Source organism: Neomonachus schauinslandi, chromosome 11, assembly GCF_002201575.2.
Source record: "Neomonachus schauinslandi chromosome 11, ASM220157v2, whole genome shotgun sequence".
Lineage (NCBI taxonomy): Eukaryota > Metazoa > Chordata > Mammalia > Carnivora > Phocidae > Neomonachus > Neomonachus schauinslandi.
Window position 1 is genome coordinate 65,515,659 of NC_058413.1, and position 25,750 is coordinate 65,541,408.

Here is a 25,750-nt window from a genome sequence, read left to right on the forward strand (position 1 = left end):
ATACATACACTTCAGAAACAAAGTCCTTCCAACAAACATATAAATTAAGAATCTTTGAAACAATAATGCTTAGATTTCTATGGTTCTCTGAAGTTAAGGGATAAAAATAAGGTTTGAGAAATAATTCACAAATTCATCACATAACCAAATAACTTTAAGATGATGTTACTATACATATGTGCATATGGTGAGAGATCAGTGATGCTCCATTATATACCCACAACTGATCTCCCATTATGACCAACTGCCATCAAGACTAATTAGCCATGGGACGCCTGGGTTAAGCGTCTGCCTTCAGCTCAGGTCATGACCCCAGGTTTCTAGGAAAGAGTCCCACATCGGGCTCCCTGCTTAGCAGGAAGCCTGCTTCTCCCTCTGCCTGCTGCTCCCCCTGCTTGTGCTCTCTCTCCCCCTATGACAAATAAATAAATATTAAAAAAAAAAAAAAGACAGCCAAGAACAGATGAATGGATAAAAAAGACGTGGTATAGGGGCGCTTGGGTGGCTCAGTTGGTTAAGCAACTGCCTTCGGCTCAGGTCATGATTCTGGAGTCCCAGGATCGAGTCCCACATCGGGCTCCCTGCTCAGCAGGGAGTCTGCTTCTCCCTCTGACCCTCCCCCCTCTCATGCTCTCTCTCAGATAAATAAATAAAATCTTAAAAAAAAAAAAAAAAGAAGATGTGGTATATATATACAATGGAATATTATGCAGCCATTAAAAAAAAAAAAAAAAAAAAGGAATGAGATCTTGCCATTTGCAACGATGTGGATGGAACTGGAGGGTATTATGCTGAGCGAACTAAGTCAAACAGAGAAAGACATGTATCATATGACCTCACTGATATGAGAAATTCTTAATCTCAGGAAACTGAGGGTTGCTGGAGTGGTAGGGGTGGGAGGGATGGGGTGGCTGGGTGATAGACATTGGGGAGGGTATGTGCTATGGTGTGCTGTGAATTGTGTAAGACTAATGAATCACAGACCTGTACCTCTGAAACAAATAATACATTACATGTTAAAAAAAGATAGTAGGAAGGGAAAAATGAAGGGGGGGAAATCAGAGGGGGAGATGAACCATGAGAGACTATGGACTCTGAGAAACAAACTGAGGGTTCTAGAGGGGAGGGGTGTGGGGGGGATGGATTAGCCTGGTGATGGGTATTAGAGAGGGCACGTATTGAATGGAGCACTGGGTGTCATACGCAAACAATGAATCATGGAACACTACATCAAAAACTAATGATGTAATGTATGGTGATTAGCATAACATAATAAAATAAAATTAAAAAAAAAAAAAAGACATTAGCCAGTGTAGATCATTCAGTCTATGGCATTAGTTAAGTGACTACCATCCTCACCCTTTTTCAGGTATCAATTTATAATCCTGGCACATTTTTTTTGGCAATTTCCTCCTAAAACAAAGCCACATAAAACAATGAGCCCCTCATTCCTAATGACAGTAAGATATGCAAGTTCAAATTGTTTTTCAAGTAATGATAATACAGTGGTAGGTGGGCACTCCAATGGAAAATGAAGCAAAAGCTCATATAGAAACTCTCCATAATCTTAGTTTCCAAAGTACTAAGCCAAGAACCCAAATATATAACATCACAGAACAGCAGAGCAGGGAGGCAATTTAGAAAATAAGCAATTTAAGTGAGTAAGGGATGTTCCTAAGGTCAAATGTAGCTGGAGCAGCCTCCCATATATCAGTTCAGGGATTATTCCCCTTGAAGCATATTAATAATTTGCTCTAAGAAGTACAGGAAGTTGCTGTTTCCAACTGTAATTTTACATATTTATGAAATTATACTTCTGAAAGAAAGACTTTCTCCCAACAATATCCCATTCCCTACAAAACTGCCTGACTTCTACTTCAGGTTCTTCATTGCATTTTAATGGTAAAATTTAGTCTCTATATCCTTTTACTAGCAATCTCAATTTATGTATTTGTACAATACAGCTTAAATAAGCTATATATTCAATAGGTTTTAGAAGGATTATGTTATAGTTCAAGACAGAAAGGGTTCTTTAAATCTTATTAGCTCTTGGGGCGCCTGGGTGGCTCAGTTGGTTAAGCGACTGCCTTTGGCTCAGGTCATGATCCTGGAGTCCCAGGATCGAGTCCCACATCGGGCTCCTTGCTCAGCGGGGAGTCTGCTTCTCCCTCTGCCCTTCCCCTCTCTCATGCTCTCTCTCTCTCTAATAAATAAATAAATAAATCTTAAAAAAATAAAAAATAAATCTTATTAGCTCTTATCCCTATAATGCAGGTTATGTCCTAATTAAACTGATCTGATCAGATTTTGTAGAACACCGAAGCCTGAAAAGTCTCCTTAAACTTTCATAAAATCTCTATGTCCAAATCAAAATTAGGTATATATCATTTCTGTTTAGAAGACTTTTTCAATAATTCCTGCATAATCTATGGACTCAGAAATTCCAAGAACCTCAGATATTGCCACTATTAATGCAGTCTATAATAATAAAGCTAATATAAAAAGCATGAAGCAGCAAAATCTCATTTTCACCTTCAAGATCAGCAAAACTCCTTGTCTTCCATATTTTAACACTAGAGACAGAAAATAAAGATATAGTATAATTTTGAAAATCAGTGCTATGGTCCAACTTTACCCACAGGAGTCAAAAGCTACATGGAGGTGAGATATATCTAAAGTTTATGATTAAAATCCATACCCCATCCACAATCTAGCTTCAACTGCTCCCACTGTACTTCTCCTTACTCCCAAACCTATCCCCCTTGAAGCCCCAAAGGACCCCATTCACCCTCTACAATTAATTAGACTCCTTTGTTCCCAAACACACTTCTAGCCCTCCTACCTGCAAATGTGGAGCTGTTTCCTCCACTTCCAATGTCCTACTGCTCCTGACTATGTATCATTTAAGGTCCAGTTCTCCCCTGCATCAAAAGCAGTATCTTTCTCTCCTGTGATTTTCAATGTCATTTGATATGAACTTTATCTCACACTGCCTGATAATACAACTATCTGTATACATGATCTTCTCTACTAGACTGAGGACATGATCAGAAATGTCATTTTTGGATTTCTCAATAATCTCAACACAGTAACTCAGATACACAGTAGACACTCAATACGCAATTGCTAATGAGTACATTAATTTCCACAAGACTAATAAACTCTTATTTGGTAGAAATCCAGCTTTAAAAATCAATGAATGACGGGGCCGCCTGGGTGGCTCAGGTGGTTAAGCGTCTGCCTTTGGCTCAGGTCATGATCTCAGGGTCCTGGGATGGCACCCCTCATCAGGCTCCCCTGCTCAGCGGGGAGGTTCTGCTTCTCTCTCTCCCTCTCCCCGTGTGCGCTCACTCTCTCTCTCTCTAATAAATAAATCTTAAAAAAAAAAAACCCTATGAATGACTAATAATTAATGTATCATGTGCAGATAAACAGGTATCAGTAGTTAAATCACATAAATCAAACATGCCCCCAAGAATCTTACTAACTTTAACTGTTTTATCAAATCTTTTGTATTCCTAATGACCATCATCGCATTTTCTGTTTAAGTTCATTCATAAATTTGGAACTCAAAAAAACTCAATTTCCAGACAAACCCACAAAAGCCATGAGATAAGTGTAGCTGATTTTATTTAGCAACCCAAACACCATGTATAACAATATTCAGAAGTCCAATTTCACATGCCAAGCTCATTTAAACCCTTGCACAAGTGGTCAACAGGACTGTGCATTTCTTTCTTCCTATCCCTTTCAATAACCCTACCACAAATTACCTAGAAAAAGGAAAGAACACTTCCCCAGTTCCACAGCACTGACATCTAAAGCTAGGGAAAGCAGCTAATAAGCAGGAGGAAAAGGGACTCTAAAATGAGGATTTGGGGAGGAGGGCTAAAGATCTATCAAGATAACTTCTGCCCCTGTAAGATCTTTAATGTTTCCCTCTCCAGCCTCATTTCCCTCTTGTATTAACACTTTGCATTCCACAATACAGAACTACTGAAAGTTTCCCCCAAACATATCATAATGCTCTTTCTTGCCTCTATGTCACTGCATGTGCTAACCTATTGAAAAGAAACTCCTTTGTCCCATCTGGCAAATAACTATTCATCCTTAAAATACCTGTTAGCTCCTCTATGAAGCTGTGACTAACCTTCAAAATTACTTAATCCAGCCCCTACTCTGATATGTTATGTAAAAAGTATTATACATTTATCTTGATGTATTACAATTATTTGTTTACACATTTTCACTATTAGATCTCAAGTTCCTTTTAAGGTAAGAATCAAGTGTCATTCATCTTTACATTCTTTTCTCGATCTTGATCACTTTCTCTCAGCACCCCACTAACTGCTTCTGACTAGAATTTTTGTTGGTACTGCTCAACGTTAAACAGAACTCCATCTTTTGGCCCAAACAAAACTTTTGCCCCATATTCTTACTCATAGAGCAAGCAAAAGATTTTCATAGCTCCTTGAGAATTTTAATAAAGTAACACAAAATTTAAAAAATACATATTTGCTCTTACAATTCTTTTTCTACTAAGACCTTCTCCAAGAAAAAAAAGTCACACAAAATAATTAACTCTTAGGTCGTTAGGTTCACAAATGAATTAAGATTTACCTACATTTCACTTTCAAAAGAAAATTAATTTGGATTTTCAAAGACAGTTCACCACAGAATCCTAAAACCAGGAAAGAAAGGGCATAGTTGAAGGGGGGAGTAGGAAAAAATCAATTAAGGTCATTGCTTGGCTCATTCAGCATAGCTTATTAAAGTCATATACTTCATTTCTGGTATCTTTATTTGCACTTTAAATGTTTTGCTAATGTTTTATAAAACAAAGCACACAACGCTTAGCAAACAAGGCCTTATGGCATTCTGCTATCAGACGTGGACTATCACATATAACACAAAGTTTAAAATCAAGGACTGCCCTGGAATTCACTTTTAACAATCACACATAAGCAAATAATAATAGTAATGGAAAGAAAGAAAAGGAAAGAAGAAAACCCAAGATTTGATTAATTTGAACTTATCTATTTGAAGTTAAATATACCAATTATAGGTAGGTCCTGCAATGAGTAATATTTTACTGTGTTAAACTGCTCTAATTTTACATAATCTAACTCTGGAAGTTTATTTCCCAACTTCCGTAATTCCTCACATCTTCAACCAATAAAGAATTTACTTGATCATGGAAAGATAAGAAGTTTAAACAACCACTACTCATAGCAAAGACTATTACTTCTACAGCAATCATCCTCCTCCTTTATTTAAAAAACCCTAAAACATTGTTTGAAAACACATTAGAAACCTCCCCCCCATGAAAATTTCATTCCCCCTTTATTCATTCAGCATCTTTTTATTGCATACTTGCTATATGCTGTTTGTAGCACAGTAAAGAAGACACGGACACGCAATTTTTATGAAAAAAATTATAACTATAGAAGCTATAAATTAAAACAACATAGTGTTTACAAGGAAGTACAAGATACTATGGAAACACACACACTATTTTGTGTAGACAAAAGTAACTGCTTATTGATACTCACACAACTAAGTATTATCTCTCCACATACTTAAAACACTATATTGAGAACCTTAAAAAAAAAAAAAAAAATGTGTGCTGGATTAGATTAAGTGGTCCATCCAGCTGAAAGAATGTATGACTCAAATATTTCCATTTATCAATGAATTATATAACTCAGTACCAACAAGGAAATCTTTTTTTCCTCCCTCACTGATCTCTATATCCATATTACACAGGGGCATAGTAGAGTTGCACCCTGTGACAACTTCAAAAGAAGGGGAAAAAATATCCTTAATTTTTCTTAATACCATACCCTGCCTCCTCACACCATATACAAAAATTAACTCAAAATTGATCAAACCTAAACATAAGAGCTAAAAACTATAAAACTCTGTAAGAGTAGTTTAGGTATAAATCTGAATAATTTTAGATTAGCCAAAGGTTTCTTAGCTATTACACCAAAAGCACAATCAAAGAAAAAAACAAAAATTGCAAGTTCAAATTTAAAAATGTTTGTGCATCAAAGGGCAATATCAAAAACAGTGGAAAGATAAACCACAGGATGGGATAAAAGGATTTGCAAATCATATGAAGATCAAGCATCTGAAAAATGTAAAGAACTCTTCTAGTATTCAAATATATAAAGAACCAAATTTAAAAATGAGCAAACGATCTGAAGAGACATTTTTTCAAAGACATACAAAGGTCAAGAAGCACATAAAAAGATGCTCAACATCATTAGTCCTTAGAGAAATGCAAACCAAAATCACATGATTATCACTTAATACCCATTTATAGAATGGGTACAATATAAATTTTTTTTTAATTTTTAAAAACCTGAAAATAACAAGGGCTGGCAAAATGTAAAAAAACTGAAACTTTTATACATTGCTGTTGGGAATGTAAAATGGTGCAGTGGCTGTGGAAAAAAGTCTGGTCATTTCTCAAAAAGTTTAATATAATTAACTGTATGACCCAGCAATTCTCAAGAGAACTAAAAACACATGTTCACACAAACACTCATACAGGAAATGTTCATAGCAGTATTATTCTTTTTTTTTTTTTTAAGATTTTATTTATTTATTTGAGAGAGAGAGAATGAGAGAGAGCACATGAGAGGGGGGAGGGTCAGAGGGAGAAGCAGACTCCCTGCCGAGCAGGGAGCCCGATGTGGGACTCGATCCAGGGACTCCAGGATCATGACATGAGCCGAAGGCAGTCGCTTAACCAACTGAGCCACCCAGGCGCCCCATAGCAGTATTATTCTTAATGGGTTTCAAGTGGTAACCAACCCAACGGTCCATCAATGGATGAATGGATAAATAGAATGTGGCATATCCACACAAGGGAATATTATTAGGTTATGAAAAAGAATGAAGTACTGTTACATGCTACAACATAAATAAACCTTGAAAACATCAAGCTAAGGGAAAGATGTCAGACATAAAAGGCCACATATGCATGATTCCATTAACATGAAATGTCCAAAAGAGGAAAATCCATAGACAGAAAATAGATTAATGGTTGCCAGAGAATGAGGGTAGGGGAAAAAAAATGGAAGTTATTGCTAACAGATAATGTGATTTCTTTTGAGGGCAATGGAAAATGTTCTGGAATTAGATAGTGGTGATGGCTGCACACAACACTGTGAATATACTAAAAACCACTGATTTGTATACTTTAAAATGAATTTTATGTTGAAGAATTACCTCTCAATGTAAAAATTGCAAAAAAAAAATCACTTTGCCTCATAACCCCCTTTCTCACATTAGATTTGGATTAAACAATATTTCAAATTATTCAGTATCCTACATGAATCAGATTTCTGCAAACTGTTTCCAGGACATCAAAAAGGTCTGCTGGGGCACCTGGGTGGCTCAGTGGATTAGGCATCTGACTCTTCAGTTTCAGCTCAGGTCATGATCTCAGGGTTGTGGGATGCCTGGAGTCTGTTTGAGATTCTTTCCCCTCCTTCTCCCTCCCCTTCTGCTCCTCTCCCTGTCCATGTGCACGCCCACTGTGCCTGCTCTCTAATAAATCAATAAATAAAATCTTTTTCTTAAAAAAGAGGGGTTTGCCAACCCTGCGTGAATGATGTGAATACCATCCTGCTACTAAATTTTTGGCATATACTTGAATTACAGTAAAATTTTCACATATTAGATGTATTTAAAATATAGTGCATCCGTATTTATGCATCCACAAGATAACTGACTCTATTACAACACATAAAATTTTTAACATCACATACACATACCACAACGCTTGTTCAGTGCTTATCAAATGAAGAGATCTATAACCAGTAGAAACATGTACATTAAGTAGAAATATGAAGTCACTTGTACAGTGGTATGCCTATAATCTTTAGTGAGAGAAGAAATTTGGAAAGCAGTGCTAGCTGCTTCAACCACGACTTGGAAGAAGTGTCCCTTGAATAAAATTAGAGCCCCTAGGATGCTTTCAAGTATTAAGTTTATGACTACAAATATCAGCACCATTTTGGAAATTACTGCTAGAATTCCAAGTGTTCAGAGAAAACTTTCAGCAATCCCCACTTGCCCCTAGAATCAACTTATGGCCAAGATTTAGTGGTCCTACTATCACAACCATCACTACTCCTCTCCAACGGTTGCCTCATATCTCATAAAGATTCATTCTAAAACAATCATTTCTTTCCTTTTGCATTTTGAAATTATTAGGTATACTTTATCCTTCCTTACATCTAAAATGAGTCTGCCATACAGTTAGTACTCTGGAGGCCCCCTGCACATATACTACAATGTGATCACCACCTTCTGGAGTTGTATGAGGAAGCAACTCTGATAAACATTTCAAATCTATTTCTGGTCCCCTGTTTAATTCTTTAAATTAACTTCTACTTTCAAGAACATATCCTCAAAAACATGCCTCAATACAGTTTTCAAACTGAACAAATGCAACCTCCATTTTTTTTTTCTGGGACAATATTTTTAAAATATCACCTACTGTTTCAAGAAAACTAACCCTCTTAGTGCCTCCTGGGTTCCATGAAACACATAGCAATTTTTTACATTTTTTATCAATGTTACTGATTAACTTTTACATTTAATTTTTTTTAAAAAAAGGTTTTATTTATTCGACAGAGAGAGGCACAGCGAGAGAGGGAACACAAGCAGGGGGAGGAGAGGGAGAAGCAGGCTTCCTGCCAAGCAGGGAACCCCATGCGGGACTACATCCCAGGACCTTGGGATCATGACCTGAGCCGAAGGCAGATGCTTAACAACTGAGCCACCCAGGCGCCCCTACATTTAATTTTGAAACCAAGTAATTACCACTCACTGCAACTAAGAAAATCACCATAAAAATATTATTCAATGTTTACTGGAATAGATCTCTATACTGTGTCCCAAAATGGTTCGTGGAATAGCCTGAGCTGTGAAGGGAGATGTGTAATCATCCAATATTTACTGAGCACCCACAGGGTCACTGATTAGGTACTTCGAGAAGAGTATACAACAGTACAGAAAAGTACAGTTCCTATTCTACAGAGAAAACATGGGTGAACCCAAAACATATAAAAGCATGATACTAACTATAGTTTAAATAAAATTATAAACTTTAAATGGTGATAATAAGGTTGGAATGACAGGATCAGGGGGAGTTATTCAGTAATGTCTTTAGGAAAAGAGGTTACTTTAACTGTGAGTGTTAAGGAAAGCAAGTTAGTTTTTACAACATTTAAAAGAAGGGAGGTATCTGTTTTGACAGAGAAGAAGCTATTTTGTGTCCAAAGAATGGTATGTGCAACTGGTAATAGTCTGGGGGTCAAGAACTTATTTTCACAACTGGTAACTAAAGTGCTTGGCTGAAAAGGAATAGCTAAGATGTTTAAAAAAAAAAAAAAGGTGAGGAAAAATGGGTCAGGAGTCCCAATTAATAACGAACTTTATTAAGGCCTTTCAGGAAAAGAATTAGGTATTACTGTTAAAAGTCTTTTTGCTCCCAGCAGTCTCCTTTCCAAGTCACACTGCACTTCCTTCCAATCTACTTAACAGTGTGACATAAAGGATTATGCCACATCTTTTGCTCTAAGTCCTCCAAAGGCTGGGTCACTATTACTTACCAAATTACTCAGAGTTTAAAGGACCTCTTAAATCTACTTCCTGAGTATCCTTTTCTCCTCTCTAATATACACTCCCTCCTTAGGGTTACATTTTCTAGTCTCAGAACCTTTCCAATCTTAAAAATTGAGGACCCTGATAAGATTTTGCTTATGTGGGTTTTCTCAATCGGTATTTACTGTGTTAGGAATTAAAATTGAGAATTTAAAAATCATCTATTAATTCTTTTTAAAATAATAAATCTCATTCCATCCTAACATTTTTCATGAAAAGTAACTATATTTTCCAAAAGTAAAATTTAGAACAGTGGTATTGTTTTACCTTTTTGCAAAACTTTTTACTATCTGGCTTAATAGAAAACTGTTGGCTTATCATATCTGGTATTACATTCAATCTTGTTGCAATATCATACATCATCACAAAGCCCCTGAAAAACTCTACTGAACACTCGTGAAAGAACAAAAATGAAAAAGGCAAATAATGTCTTAGTTATATGAATACAGTTTTGACCTCAAAAATAAGCTGAAAGCGTCTTAGGAACTCCCAGAAGTGCCAAGACCACACACTTTTAAGAACCACTGCCATGAATAAATATATATGGTTTATTCATTCCCTGGAACAGAAAAGCATTACATAAAACGTCACAATGAGATGAAAACACAAACCTGATGCTAGACTACCTGAGTTCAAATCCCAGTTCTCCTCTTTCTGGTTATGACCTTGAGCAAATTACTGAACTTCTCAGTGCCTTAGCTTGTTCTTCAGTAAAATAGTGAGAATAATAAAACCTTGCTCACAAAGTTGTTGAAAGGAATAAAGTGAATAAAAGTAAAGTGTTTAGTACAGTGGGTGCCCAGCACAAAGTAAACACAAATAAATATTAGTTAAATAAACATAAAATCAATGCATAAATACAAAGAACATGCGTTGCTGTACTGCCACTACATTCTAGTATAACTTGAAAAATCCTTAATACTGTATTCCGGTAACCTGGCAAATTACAACTCTGAACATATTAATACAAAAGTTTAGGTTCATCAGAATTCTCTTCTAAAGGAACATCATTAGTAAAATCTGACTACCCGGAAATGTTTCTCCATTAAAAGGACCATATACACAAGAATTTCAATTCTCTAGAGAAATGTATAAAGCAGTTTAACGGGGAACACACTGAGACAGAACACAAAGTAACGGAAATGCCACTTCAGCCACCAAAAGAACAGGAAGAGCAAATACGAAGGCTGTACTTTGAAAATCTAACCCTATTTCTTCTTGGTAGGGCTCTAACCTCTTGCCAAGAAGCCTTTAAATTTATTTTTCTTACATCTTTGATTTTAAAGGGGAAATCATGAAACTAAGCATTTTGGAAATAAAAAAAAATGGAAGAGAAGCACTCTTCTATCCATCATGGTAAACTTTTACATCAAATATTCTAAATGATAATCAGGGTCAAAATAAACAATTTTATTTAAAATAATGCAATTCTGGTAATTAATTAAAATAGATTACTTTTTAACTATTAATGTACTTTTAAAACATCTAATTAAATATTTCATACAAGTGTTTCACAGATCAAATGGGGAAAACAAAAGCCTAGTCACCTCTTATGAAGTGTTACTTCTCATCTGCCACTCTAAATTCGAAAACACCTTTAAAAATTATCCAGATATATAAAATATACAGTAAACATAAATAAAAAGCCTTGCTGTAAGGATAAAAAATAGATGCCTAGAGTCTAATATTAAGAGTTTTTAAAAATAACAAGTCCACTAGTGAAGCCTAAGTACTTTTTAAAGGTATTTTAGAATTAATTTGCTAATTATGAATAAGGCAGCTACCAAAATGGTTATATATCAAGTTCTCTTCTGAGTTTCTCTTTTAAAATACATACAATTCAGAAACATAACTATATATACCAAGGAGGAAAAAAATTACATTTGTGTAGTTCTACTACATACCTCAGGCATTTGACATATTTGACTCCATTACCACTTTCTGTATTTCAGAACTATTAAAGACTAAATAGTAAGGTACAGAATAGGTTAAATAATGAAAAGGGAAAATATAAATCATATGATTAATACTAAGAAGAATAGTAAGTCCATACATTAACCACAAACAACTGCCTCTTTAAAACAAGATCCATTTGGAAAGCCTCAGTTACTTTATTTCAACAAGACACATCTTGGGGCAGATTTCCCGCTTAGTATCTTCCTCACAGGCATCTTCTTGCAAATCAGATCCCAGTTACCAGATACCTTCTCAACAATATGCGAACTAAGCACCCAATGGAAGTCACAAACCAATATATTTGATTAAAAAGGTAATTATTTCAGGCACTTTTTGATATTTTACATTTTCAATGGTTATACAAAGCACTAATCCAAATACAAATTCCACCTTCTACATACTCAATACATTCACAAATTCTTACTTTTAAAAAAACTGTTTCCACAATTTTAGGCAGGGTATAGATCCAGCACACAACATACAAATCCCACACTGTATCTACAACAGAGATACACTTATAATGGGTGCTTAGTAAGAACAAGATCTTTATTTGTTGTCAAGATCTAAGGCAGTAGATGGAATAAGTATCCCTGGAAATTAAGTGAGAAAAAATACGGATAAAAAAGTGAAGCCATTATTACCATTAACATAAATACTGTATTTCAGTGCAACATGCTACAATGTAAATGCCCAAGGACAGTAAATTAAACAAATGTAGAAAAAAGAAAATTAAGTATTCATATCAAAAAACAAAATAAGGGGTGCCTGGGTGGCTCAGTTGGTTAGGCGACTGCCTTTGGCTCAGGTCATGATCCTGGAGTCCCAGGATCGAGTCCCGCATCGGGCTCCCTGCTCGGCGGGGAGTCTGCTTCTCCCTCTGACCCTCCTCCCTCTCATGCTCTCTGTCTCTCATTCTCTCTCTCTCAAATAAATAAAATCTTTAAAAAACAAAACAAAATAAGACGAAAGGTTAGGAAGTCAGATAAGAATGGTTTTTAAATTAAGAATTTATAAATTTAAAAAACTGTGTTTTGGGGCACCTGGTGACTCAGTCAGTTAAGCGCCCAGACTCCTGATTTCTGCTCAGGTCACGGTATCAGGGTCGTGGGATCAAGCCCCTTGTTGGGCTCTGTGCTGGCTGTGGAGCTTGCTTAAGATTCTCTCTTCCTCACCCTCTGCCCCTCCTCCACCTCTCTCTTAAAAAATAAATAAAAAATAAAAATTGTGTTTTGTTTATACTTTAATAATTACGGATGTTTGAAGCATTCTATATCCTCTTTAAATGGAATTAGAAACTACTTCCTAAGCATATGGCTTGCCTCTCCCATAGCCATGAGAGGAGTATATTAGATAACGGTTAATAAGTGCCTGGCAAATTCAAGTCCTTCCAATTTAAGGGTTGCTATTCTTCTACCTTGATTATGACCACTAGAGGCCTGAAACTAAATGCAAATCGTGTTTATTTTCACGTTTCAAGTTGGACAACTCTTCACACTAGGGACCCTAGTTAACACTATTATCTACAGACACCCAGAAGTAAAGCAAAAGATCTTTCTTAAAGTATATAATGTAGTATGAATTAAGCCACGATTTGTAGATTATAATAATCACTTCCTAATATGGAAACACCTTGGTGAAGTACACAGAAACAACCTCCACAGTGCCATAGGAAAAAAAAACAGTCCTAGACATATTTTTATTATAGACTAACATTTAAAAAATGAAATTGCTTTCACTAAGTTCAACTAACTAGGCAACAGTCATTCAAGATATTAAAAGGTGCAACAGAACCAAGCCCTCACTAGAAAGAAAAATTCCTAAAAGAGGAAAAATCATCTCTACACTAAAGCCTGAAGTTCACGATGTCAAGACACAGAACTGTCTGTGAAAGCCTTTTTAATTTTCTGGAAGCATGTTAAAGTGTGTGGGGGAGGAAGGTGTTTAGAAAAACCACTGATTGGCCAGACTTTATTTAATTTACGTCATTACTGAAAACTTGTTACAAGGGCATTTAAAACAATATAAGGAAAAGAGTATTTTAAAACCTCACTGTAAAGAACTAGAGTAGTGGCAACTTAAAAAAAAAAATCACACATTACCAGGAGTATTCAAGTTCTAAAGTGGGAGCTTATAAACACAGCAGCAGTGGTAGATATGAGTTTACCCTCCAAACCTAATCCCATTTGGCATCTGCAGTAGCTGTTACTACAAGAGAAAAAGGCTAGCACTAAAACCACAAGCAAAGACCACCCTCCTAGCCATATCTAGCCTATTTTCTACCCTTCTTGGCAATGTGTTAAAAGAACTACTGCTACATTTGAAATAATGCAAAAACCTTTATAAAGACTTTAAAAAGCTATACATATTTTTGTTCTAATTTATCATTTTGATAAATGTGAGGAAAATAGTTCTTACAGTAACAAGTAGTTTTTTCACCTACCCCCCTCACCCAAAAGAAAAATAAAAAACAAGAATTAACAGTGTTAGGTCAAACCATAAGATTGGCTACAGCAAGCCAAGTACTCACTTGAAGGGCAGTGAACAGTAAAACTGTCTACTCCAAATATTAGATAATAAAAAAATCATGTATGGCTTCACAATTCAATTTAAAGAATTTTCCATGTATAAAAGTGTCACCATTTAAATATATTCTGCATTTTCTAAACAGACAAGGACTGATAGTTAAAAGCAGCCTGCATGACCAGTGCATAAGAGAACCAAGCAGTAATGATTTTTTTTTTTTTTTAACTTTTCCACAGTGAAGGAACAAGTCACAATGAATAATACGTTTGTCTGTAGTAATAACTTGTTCTAACAGCACTTCATGAGCAAAGTATCCTGGAAGAATTCACATTTTGTACTTTTTTTTTAAGTGCAGACCTTACAGCCGAAGTCCAAATGAGAAATCAAAACAGGACTCCTGTCAGTGAATTCCCTTTCAGGACATGCTCACTCTTGCTTCAAACAGTAAAGCAAAGTAACTTTCATGAGAATAAAAGTCAGTCAGGCTAATGTGTCCAGTTACCATTTTAAAAAGGAAATTATTGTGCCTATTTCCCTGGTTTTTTTTTTCCTGAAAAGTTTTAGGTCACTCCACTGAGTCAAAGCTTGAGTAATCCACTGAGCTTTGTACCTCCAGGTAAAGAAAAATGAGGATATTACAAGTGGCTTCCAGGTTTGGAAAAAGTTGGGAGGAGTTAGCTATGGTAATTGTATGTAAGTTAGTGAATGGAGTAATACAATGCCGGATAAGAGAAGCTGGTCCCCCGAGATAACCAGCATAAATTAAAAAGGAGTCCAAACTAAAGTATCATCAATCACCTTTTTAGCATTTTTAAAGAGATGTATGTTATTTGTAGGTTTGATATTAATCCATTTTTTATTCCAATAATCTACACTTCATACTCAACCTTCTAAATTCAAACTACCAGGGTTAACAGTTCCAGGAAATGATACCACTCTCAGCCAATCCTTTTCCAGATCCCCATTAGAAAAAGAAACACCGGGGGGTGGGGGGCCCTGACATTCACAACTTCTCTAAAAAGCATGAAAACATAATGATTAAATTCCACCAAAAGCAATTAAAAATCCCAACTTCCCACAAAGCGTTCCCTACACCAAACGGAATACCTTTACTACACTCCCACAAAGAAAGTAATCTGGGATAAGAGTCGGATATTGAGTGTGATGTATATGACATAAAATGAGACGAAGGAACCTAACTGAAGCTACAGAGGCCAAGAAATATAACCCAAACGGAAGAGGGGAGCTGGAAGAGAAACCCGAAAAGAGAATGGACAGAAGAGGCTAGTGGAGCAAAGGAACTGGAAATCACTTCAAGGGAGGCAGCCTTCAGGACTGCGGAGCAATAGGGATCTAGGTCCACGGAACCGGGCGTTTACGGAACCCGAAGGCTAATGGGGAAACAATGGGGCGGTGAGACCGGGAGCAAGCGGAGAAACGCTCAGGAGGGGGCGACTAGGCAGCACGGGACGGGTGGGATGAAAGAGCAGAAGGCTGCAACAGACAGAGGCGGCTGGGAGGTGAGAAGCTAGGTGGAGAGGCAAGTTGGTCCGGTGTGATGGGGTTTCGTGGCGCACCGGGCAGGAAAGCGAGGGTCCCCTAGGTACCTGGGGGGGGATGGGGGGAGTGGCTTAAGAGGGATTTTTAGACAGGGAACGGAAGCCATGAAGGCAGGTATGATGGAAGCAAAAAGAACACACCTCGGAGCAGCACAGGACCCGCCGTGCCAGAGAAGACGCAGGGAAGGAAGAGGCAGCTGAAGGGGTAAGAAAAGAGAAGGGGAGAAGAACGCGGGTCGCGGGGACGGGCCGCGATCGGCTTCACTCACAGTCCAGGTGCTTTTTCTTGGGCCCCATGATCTCGTGGGTCGTGGCCTTGCATACTGTCTTGGATACGGCGGAGCCGGTGACACTGTGCTGGGCGGCGGTGATTCGGTCCGTCAAGCTCTGTCCGGACATCTCTGCGGCTCCTCCGCCACCCCTCCCGCTCGGCAGCCAGCGGGGACTGGGACCCCCAAGCGCCGGAGGACCCCCACCCCCCCCACCGCACCCCCTACCCCCACCGGCTCCTTGTCCGCCTGCCGGCCTGGGGCGGGGCTCAGGGCCGCGCGCTGCCACCCAGCCCGGAAAGAACAGGCTCGTGTCACCCGCGGGGTCAGGCACGGTATCGGGCACTCCCCTGCCCCCGCCTCAGCTCAGCCCACCCCTTCCCTAGTCAGCTGGAGCCGGGCAGGGCAAGAGGGACAGGCAGCTGCAGGAAAATGGCGGCGCCAGGCTCCTCCTCGGAGCTTTCCGGGCTGTCTCGGGTCACGTGACTCAGGCACCGCCCCTCCGTCTCCTTCTCCCGCCCCTTTTCCCTTCCCTTTCCTCTTCGACGCCCGCCCTCCCTCGCTCTGCGAGGGGAGAGCGGGGCGGCGCCCGCGCGTTACGTGATGGAACCCGCCCGGCGGGCGCAACAGGAGGCCCGCCCCGGGGCAGTGCGCGGCCGGCCGCGTCACGTGACGCTCCCTGCCAACAGGTCGCCCGAGGCGGGACGCGGGGGTCACAGAGGGGAGGTGGGGCGGGGGAAGGGCGGCGAGTCCGGCGCGCCGGGGGCGGGCTAGGGAGTGGCGTCTGTCTCCCCTTTCCCAGCCGAAGGGTCTCTTCGTGCCTGTGGTAGAAACCAACGGCTTGACAAAGAGGAGGTGCGGCCGCCTTTACAGCTTGGCGTGAGGAAGGGGCTGTCAGGGCTCCGGCTTCCCGGACTTTAGTGGCTGAGTCAAGATTGTGTTGAGGGCCATCCCGCCAAGCCGTCCTCCTGACTTTAAGGAAAAGGAAAACGCTTAAGTCGGCCCATTTTCTGAGCCTGGCCAGCAGGCCTCTCCCTACTGTGGAACTGTTGAAGCTATCCCTGCTTACTTACCCCAGAAGGGTTGGGTTCTGGTTTTTTTTTTCCCCATTTTCTTGAAAGGCTTGGAAATGTCGCCTGTTTTCGTTTATCTCTCCTCTGAAAACTCAGACACGTTGCTGCTGGACTAAATTTAGGTATTAACCGGCCCCTATTCTTCCCTAGGGTGTCAAATAGGACAGGAAACACATAACTTCACTGGAATTTGAAAAGGGAAGTATAGGATGATGTCAACAGAGATTAGCTTGACCCTACAAGGCTGACTGCCGAGGTGATTAAAGGTCCAGACCATAGAAGGAAGTGAGAAGGCTGGTAAATGGAGAAGTCCCATTCAAAGAATTGAGACATCACTACCTGCCATCTTCCCGGGTTTAGTTTTTCTTCCCTTTGGCCCTTTTTCTCTTGGCTAACCAGATTTTCAGGGAAAGGAGACACTGACACTGACTTGTAGACATTTTAGAGGAATTACTATATCCTGTGAATCTGTTCAATGAGATCCATATCTTTAACAGAGCCTTTGTAAATGTAATTAGGGCCTCACATTTAACTCAGGTTTAGGGATAAATTTTAAAATCTCTGTGAATGTTGGGGCGTCTGGGTGGCTCCGTCGTTAAGCGTCTGCCTTCAGCTCAGGTCATGATCCCAGGGTCCTGGGATGGAGCCCCACATGGGGCTCCCTGCTCGGTGGGAAGCCTGCTTCTCCCTCTCCCACTCCCCCTGCTGTGTTCCCTCTCTCACTGTGTCTCTCTCTGTCAAATAAATAAATAAAATCTTAAAAAAAAAACAACTCTGTGAATGTTAAATTACCGTGATAGTCCTATGTAATCTTGCTAGTTTCAAATGAAATGCTAACATACTCCAAAAGTCTGTGTACACCATCTGTCAGCCAAATCCAAAATTCGTGCTTCAATCTGGTGACTCTCAGAAGATGCAATGCTAATAGTTAACATTTTATGTATCGTATCACAGATTTTGTGGTCTCCTCCCATTCTCTTCCCCACCTTGTTTCACTATGGCTGGTGAAATTCTGCAGCACCATGGTTTGCCAAGAACATACAGTCTTAAACCAGCAGGCTTCATCTTTGTCAAGCCAGTCCCAAATTTCACAAAACGTTAATGACTTCCTTCAGTGCATCTGCAGTCCATCTGCAGTTTGGTGCCCAGTTTGCTGCCCCATGTCCATTGTGCAGTACAGTTACCCAATCATCAAGACATGTATGCCATCCTTGCTACCCTTCTATGGGTTCCACTGTGTGAATTACCAACTGGCCTGAGTGTCTGCACTAATAATCCTCCTGCTGAAGTAAGTCGACATGAGCATGGCATTTAGCTGCCAATAGCTAAATATTTCAACCTTAGGAAAAATGTATAAGTTATTCCTAAGTACACAGCAGGAAACTCGTATTTTCTGCACTACTATGAATGACATTATAGGATAATATCACTGTACTTTTTTCAAGGATGCATTTTACAAGTTTCTAAATAAGTAATCAGTGATCATTATAGAGGTTTATGTACATTGGTGAACTGAAAGATATGAAGAAATTTAGAAGATGATGGGGACGTATTCTACGGATAGGAATTACTGACCGGCCTGCCCTGTCCTATATACTTAAGTTTTCTGTGTGTTCTACCTTCCTTGGTCTGTTCAAGAAATATCTTTACTTGTCCCACAGATGCTTCAAGCTCACTATGGCCAAAAATGAATTATCTTGTCCTGGCCCATTCCGTATCCCTAATCCATGTGGATCTTCTTCTTTGTTCCTTATTCCAGGAATGGCCTTAACCACCTGCCCAGAAGTCCAAGTCAGAAAACCGTAACTCATTCTTAGCCTTCCTTCTCTCTTATTTCTCTTACCTCACCTAATCTAGTTATATCCCTCAAACCCATTTTCTTTCTAACACCACATCTATTGCCTTAGTTCTAGCCTTTATGATTTATGATCTCTTCCCCATGTAGACTGTTCTAATAACTTCTTAGCTGATTTCTCTGTCTCCCGTACCTCAACTCTCCAATCCAGATCTTTCTGAACCTAAAATGTGTTTATCTTTTCTTTGCATTAAAACCCTTCAGTAGCACCCCATGCACTACTGTAGAGGATAAAATTTAGGACTCTTAGCTTGGCATATAAAGCCTTTCATGATCTAGCCCCTACCTAAGTATAGTTTGTTGAGCCTTATCTCTCTCCAGTCCTCTACATGCACTCCTGCCAGTGTCACACTACTGGGTATGCCATGCTGTTTCACACCCTCGTAAGTAGTCAGTGGTTTATTTCTGTTACTCATGTAGTATCTTATACATCCTCCTACTAATTATTTTTGTAATTATTTTAGTGAGCTAGCATGAGGCACAGAGATATCTTCTTGTTAATATTGTGGCTGATCCATAGTAGACACACAGTATAATGCTACTTGAATGAATGAATGAATGAATGAATGAATGAAAACACTTAAAAGTCACCCATTTGGAAACACTACTCCAAACCTCTCATTGGATAAAACCTGCCCACTTTTTCATACTTACAGCATGTACATTCCGTAATTATCCATTTGGAGGATCATCCTTATTTCAGTGTTTTATTAATTCATTCACAAAAATATATGTATTGAATACCCGCTGTGTGTCAAGCACTGTTCTAGGTGCTGAATACTGTTATAACAATGAACTCATTAGTCCTTTGGGAACTAATAAACTCTTTACTGTGATCACCAACTTAAAAGCCTATGTGCTTTAGTTACAAATGAATAGAAACAAAAACAGAGGGTGCCTGGGTGGCTCAGTCGGTTAAGCGACTGCCTTCGGCTCAGGTCATGATCCTGGAGTCCCGGGATCGAGTCCCATATCGGGCTCCTTGCTCAGCAGGGGGTCTGCTTCTCCCTCTGACCCTCCCCCCTCTCATGTGCTCTCTCTCTCTCATTCTCTCTCTCAAATAAATAAATAAAATCTTAAAAAAAAAAAAGAAACAAAAACAGAAGGAAAATTTTGAATAGCACTTGATATTTCCTAGGCTCTCAAATTACAAAATATGCTGTAGAGAGGTTGGTGTCCAAGGGGAAAAAAACCATTTTTTAGTGCCTTTCATATGTTTGGAACACTTATAAATTTTTCATTTAATTCTCATTACTATAAAAAGTATTGTACCATTTAATATAAGGGAAAAAACAAGTTTTAGGAGTTAAGTGCTTACATAATTTTTCTCTATTGTTTAAAAAAAAAAAAAGTAAGTCTTAGAAGCCCAGAATCCCACAGATACTACAGTGGCATAAGCAAGATTTAAAAACTTGTCTTTCCATTACTTTACCTAGACCCTTTCAGCAAGACTTGAAGCAACTACCAATACAGATGACATTTATTCAACAAATTCTTCTTGCCTGCCTACTCTATGCTAGGTATTGCTAGATGCAAAGATACAATAGTGTGTAAGACAAACATGGTCTCTATTCTCAGAGCTTGCAATATTTTAAATGGCAACAGAGGAGAAATATCATTGGTTGATATATCAATAACATGAAGGAGATTTAGTAATTCATTTAAGGCAATGGGGGAAGAACTGGATTTGGAGTCTCATTAGAGACTAATGAGTTCATTGTTATAACAGTATGCTGAAAGGGTCTAGGTAATAGAGAAATGGTGAAGAAAACTTACTGCACATGAAGAATCTTGAGGATGTCTAAACTTAAAAAGTAAGATAGTAAGAGAGAAAAAGAATTTGGAAGACAGAACTAACCATAATTTTTACCCCTTACTACTTCACTTAAGCTCATTCCCAAAGCCAAAGAATCTACCAGTTTACCCTATTCCCACTCTTCTTGGAAATTAGGGTTATTTAAATTATAATATTTTGACATTCTGTTAGCTAAGCTGATATGAATACCTTGGCATCCCCTTCCTCCTTTACCTTTCTGTTTATATCTTCTGATGCTGCCAAATGAATTAAAGATCATAACCTTTAAAAGGTCAGGATTTTTCTTTGAATGTATCTGAGTTCTCTTAGTAGAACCTCCAAGCAAATACTCTACTTCCAACTGTGAGACCCTTATTCACACTCCCAGCATACATACTTGTGATAAGAATAGGAACATATAACTTTGTTGGTGACATACCCTGTGCTAAGCACATTACATGCATTATCTCAGTTAAACCCTAAAACAACCTCATGACCTTAAGTGGCAGAGACAACTTTGTGTTCACCAAAGTCTGTTTTCTTTACTCCACACCTAACACCTTGTATTTCCCAGCCTCCTTTGTAATTACTTGGGGTCATGTGACTGATTTCTGTCCAGTGGAATGTGAATAGAAATGATGAAAGCCATTTAAGGTTTGGCCCACAAAACCTCTAGAACATCCTACACATGCTCCATATTCTCTTTCTTTCCACGCTTATCAGCTGAATGAAAACTTCAAGGAATTTAGAGGAGGTCAAAACCACCAAACTCAAGAAGCCAGGGGCCCCAAATTAATTCTTGCAGAAATGTCGTCCAAGCATGGTGAGGAACACCTGTGTTGGATTTTACTTGTTTTATTAAATTATGCCTCTGAAATTATGATGCTGTATTTTACAATAATTAGCTACCCTGCCTAATACACTTATCTTCATTTTGCTGGTGAAGAGATTGAGGCTTAGGAAAAGTTAAGTAACTTGCTTAAATTTGCTCAGCTATTAGGTGGGGGAACTAGGAATAGATCTCAGGTCTGTCTGACATTAGAGTTTGAGCTCTCACCGCTTAAGTTCCTCATGATACCATTTTATGTACTTTTAAAAATTTCATAAAAGTTTCATATGGCGGGCGCCTGGGTGGCTCAGTTGGTTAAGCGTCTGCCTTTGGCTCAGCTCATGATCCCTGGGTCCTGGGATCGAGCCCTGCATCGGGCTCCCTGCTCAGCAGGGAGTCTGCTTCTCCCTCTCCCTCTGCCTGCCCCTCTGCCTACTTGTGATCTTTCTGTCTGTCAAATAAATAAATAAAATCTTAAAAAAAAAAAAAAAAAGGGCGCCTGGGTGGCTCAGATGGTTAAGCGTCTGCCTTCAGCTCAGGTCATGATCCCAGGGTCCTGGGATCGAGTCCCGCATTGGGCTCCCTGCTAGGCGGGGAGCCTGCTTCTCCCTCTGCCTCTGCCTCTCTCTCTCTCTGACTTTCATGAATAAATAAATAAAACATTAAAAAAAAAAACAAGAAGACTTTGTGGTGCTTCTTATAAAAAAAAGTTTCATATGGCCTTTAATATCCACTGCTTCACTTAGCATGCTGAAAAATGAAATAATCAGGGTGACCTCCAGGTTCTCTCATATATAAGATGCTCTCTTACTTTCTTTAACTTATTCCTGCCACATTTTCTTTTCTTTTGGGTATATTAATTTTATAATTTCAATATGACTTACAATGTATTTGGACCTTATATACCTATTGAAAAATGATGTGTAGATTAGTTTTTAAGTTTCATCCTTCCCTTAAAAAGGAAGATTAACCAAACCTTGACCCTGAATCGTGATCAAAAACCATTAATTATGAAGCAGAATAAAAATACGATACCTGAGCTGTTAAGATATCTGGGGTATATTCTTTGTAATCTAAAGAGGCTGAATCAAGTACAAACATATTAGAACATGCAACATTGAACTAAAATAAGAACAAATGAACTAAAATAACATTAATGTTAAAATTAGGATATTGAGTTTTGGTTGATATATCAATAACATGGAGGAGATTTAGTAATTCATTTAAGGCAATGGGGGAAGAACTGGATTTGGAGTTAGACACACTTAGGTTCAAAACTCTGGACAAATTATTCAGTTTCCTCATATATAAAACAGGGATAATAGTACCTATTTTAAAGATTTCTTATCAGGATTAAAATAATGTACATAAAAAACTAATACAATGTTTGACATACAATAAATGTTATCACTCTATAAATAAAATCATTCAACATTTATTCAGAATTCACTATGGGCAAAGCACTCTGCTAGATTCCCAGGATACAGAGGTCACTTAGACAAAATATTAACAGAATGTATTAAGTATTGTGATAGAGATATACATAGAGTACTATAAGAACGGGAAAAAAGGACATCTAGTTCTTCCTGGAGGGATCAATGAAGGTTTCTCAGGGGCAGTGACACATAAACGGAGTCTTAAAGGATGATTAGGAATTGTGAGGGTATCAGTTGTGAGGAATTGTGTGAGAAGTTATTCTAGGCAGAGGAAAATCGCATATGCAAAAAAAAGGAGTCATTTGAGGACTGCAAATAGTTTGTTGCTGTTGTTGTTTTTAAGTAGGCTCCACACCCAGCAGGGAGCCCAATGCAGGGCTTGAACTCACAACCCAGAGATCAAGACCTGCACTGAGATCAAGAGTTGGACTGGACGCTTAACCGACTGAGCCACCCAGACACCCCGACTGCAAATACAATACAACTGCAACTAGTTTTATGGTACGTGTGAGGTTTTTCTTTATTCATTCGATCAGCAAGTAATTATCGAGCACTTTTTATGCCAGATAGTGTACTAGGTCCTGAAAACACATCAGTGAACAAAACAGAAAAGTCTTCTGCCTTCTGGAATAGTACGTACATTCAAGAGGGCATATAATAAACAGATAAATATGAAACAAATACAGGGAGTGAAGAGTGCTATGAAAAAAATTTAAGCAGGGTAAAAGAATCAAGAATGACAGAGGACTTTAAATTGGATGACAAGGGAAAGTTTTTCTAAGGAGATGACATGTGACTTGAGTGGATTGTGGGAGTCAGCAAGGCAAATATTGGGGAGAATATCATTTGGCAGAAAAGGAACAATAAGTACAATGGCTCTCAGGCAGGAACAAGATTAACTTGTTTGCAGAACAGCAAGGCCAATGTAGCCAGAGAAAGAGTGAAGAAGGGAAAGAGAACTAGGAGATGAGCTCAGAGATGTGGCCAGATCATGAGGGGCATGTTGAAGACTCTGGAAAATATCTAGAGGTAGATGTACCATGAGAATGGACAGCTAGCCCTAGATCTTTGGAGCAAGCTGATGACTGCATGAAGTAGGCTGTTTCCCACCAACACCATTGGAACAAGAATCCACTGATTGCCATGTTCTTCTACATATGCATATCCCCTTGGCTTTCATCTTTATCCTCTTGGTTATTTTCTTTCCCCTCTTCTGGATCAAGGTCCTAGATTATTGATGGACACAGTTTTCCTTTACTAAATACATAATATTCCCAAGACCTGTATCCTTGAAAATTACTGGACATAGGACTAATTCTTCATTCACTGGTAAGGTTGAGCAAACCCTACCCAAATTAAAGGAAAAAAAAAACTTGATTATATAAGGACGATTATGTTACATGTCCAGCTATTTTTATTTCCAGTATAGTTAATGTACAGTGTTATATTAGTTTCAGATGTAACAATATAGTGATACAACAATTCTGTATCCGTTGTCCAGTTTTTAAAATCTAGGAATGTAGTTTTGAAATGCCTTGCAAACTCCCATCATTTTTGTCTTAGTGTCTGTCTGCATTGCAGTTACCAGGTATATGATCTTTCGAGTCTTAAATGCTGCTGCACAGCCACTGCTACACTAGATGATTTACAAATGATTATCCAACAAAAAAGAACAAGAAGGCCTGATACTTATAGAGGTTAATAAGACTACCATGAAAATGTCAATACATAACTGCAACTTAAATAGCCATGCAGATCTGAATTGATTATGTTCCCAGAAAAATAATATTCTTTCTTCCAGCATAGGCTAAAGAATGACCAAAAGACGGGGAGGGGGGGGGCTACTGAGAAATGAAGCAAAAAGTAAAATGATGAACTGTACTATTGATACGCAACACAAACAATTCAAACTCTTATTGTTTTAGCAGGAGCTTTAGACTCATATGTTACAAGACCACAAACTATTTAACTGTAACTCTGCGCAGACTCATATGTTCTAGTAATTCACTTAGTTTACAAATTCTTATGAAATCCCTGCCCATGCTAATAGCATCCAATATAAAGGCACCCTATGATTAATACCAGTCCCCTCCCAAATCCTATAAGTATCTTTCCCTAACTACCCCATTTTGAGACATTACTGAGACTGTGTTACTGGGATGCTTCCCCTTATCAGCAACTTTAACAAATCCAGATTTTTATGATTAATAGGTTTTTAGTACTATGTTTCAGTCTGTCTTTGGGTGAGCTTGTGCCCATGGATTGTGAAATTTACCAGTGCTTCTCAGTTGTTGTTGTTGTATTTTATTGAAGTGTAGTTAGCACATAATGTTACATTAGTTATTATGTACTATATGTACAACATAGTGCTTCTACAACTCTATTTTTTTTTTAAGATTTATTTATTCATTTGAGAGAGTGAGAATGAGAGAGAGTACATGAGAGGGGGGAGGGTCAGAGGGAGAAGCAGGCTCCTCGCCGAGCAGGGAGCCCAATGCGGGACTCGATCCAGGGACTCCAGGATCATGACCTGAGCCGAAGGCAGTTGCTTAACCAACTGAGCCACCCAGGCACCCTCTCCAACTCTATTTTTATGCTATGCCCGCCACAAGGGTAGCTACCATCCTACCATCTGTCACCATACCATGCTATTACATTACCTTTGACTATATTCCCTATGCTGTACCTTTCATCCCTGTGACTTATACATCCCATAACTGGAAATCCTGTACCTCCCATTCCCCTTCACCCATCTTGCCCATCCCCCCACC

General features: G+C 38.7%; 1 protein-coding gene across 10 annotated transcripts in view; it reads right to left on the minus strand.

The window, feature by feature from the left end:
* PICALM (phosphatidylinositol binding clathrin assembly protein) overlaps positions 1–16,209 on the minus strand; it is a 110,660-nt gene extending 94,451 nt beyond the window's left edge. For 7 of the 10 annotated variants that reach the window (XM_021686445.2, XM_021686443.2, XM_021686444.2 and 4 more), the window contains exon 1: positions 15,992–16,183. In XM_021686445.2, coding sequence (XP_021542120.1) covers positions 15,992–16,121 — 130 coding nt within the window. In that variant the 5' untranslated portion in view covers positions 16,122–16,183. Of the gene's footprint in view, positions 1–15,991 lie in introns of all 10 variants that reach the window. The other 3 variants (XM_044919600.1, XR_006540943.1, XM_021686446.2) reach the window with 2 other exon arrangements.
* Between the last annotated feature and the right edge of the window lie 9,541 nt (positions 16,210–25,750).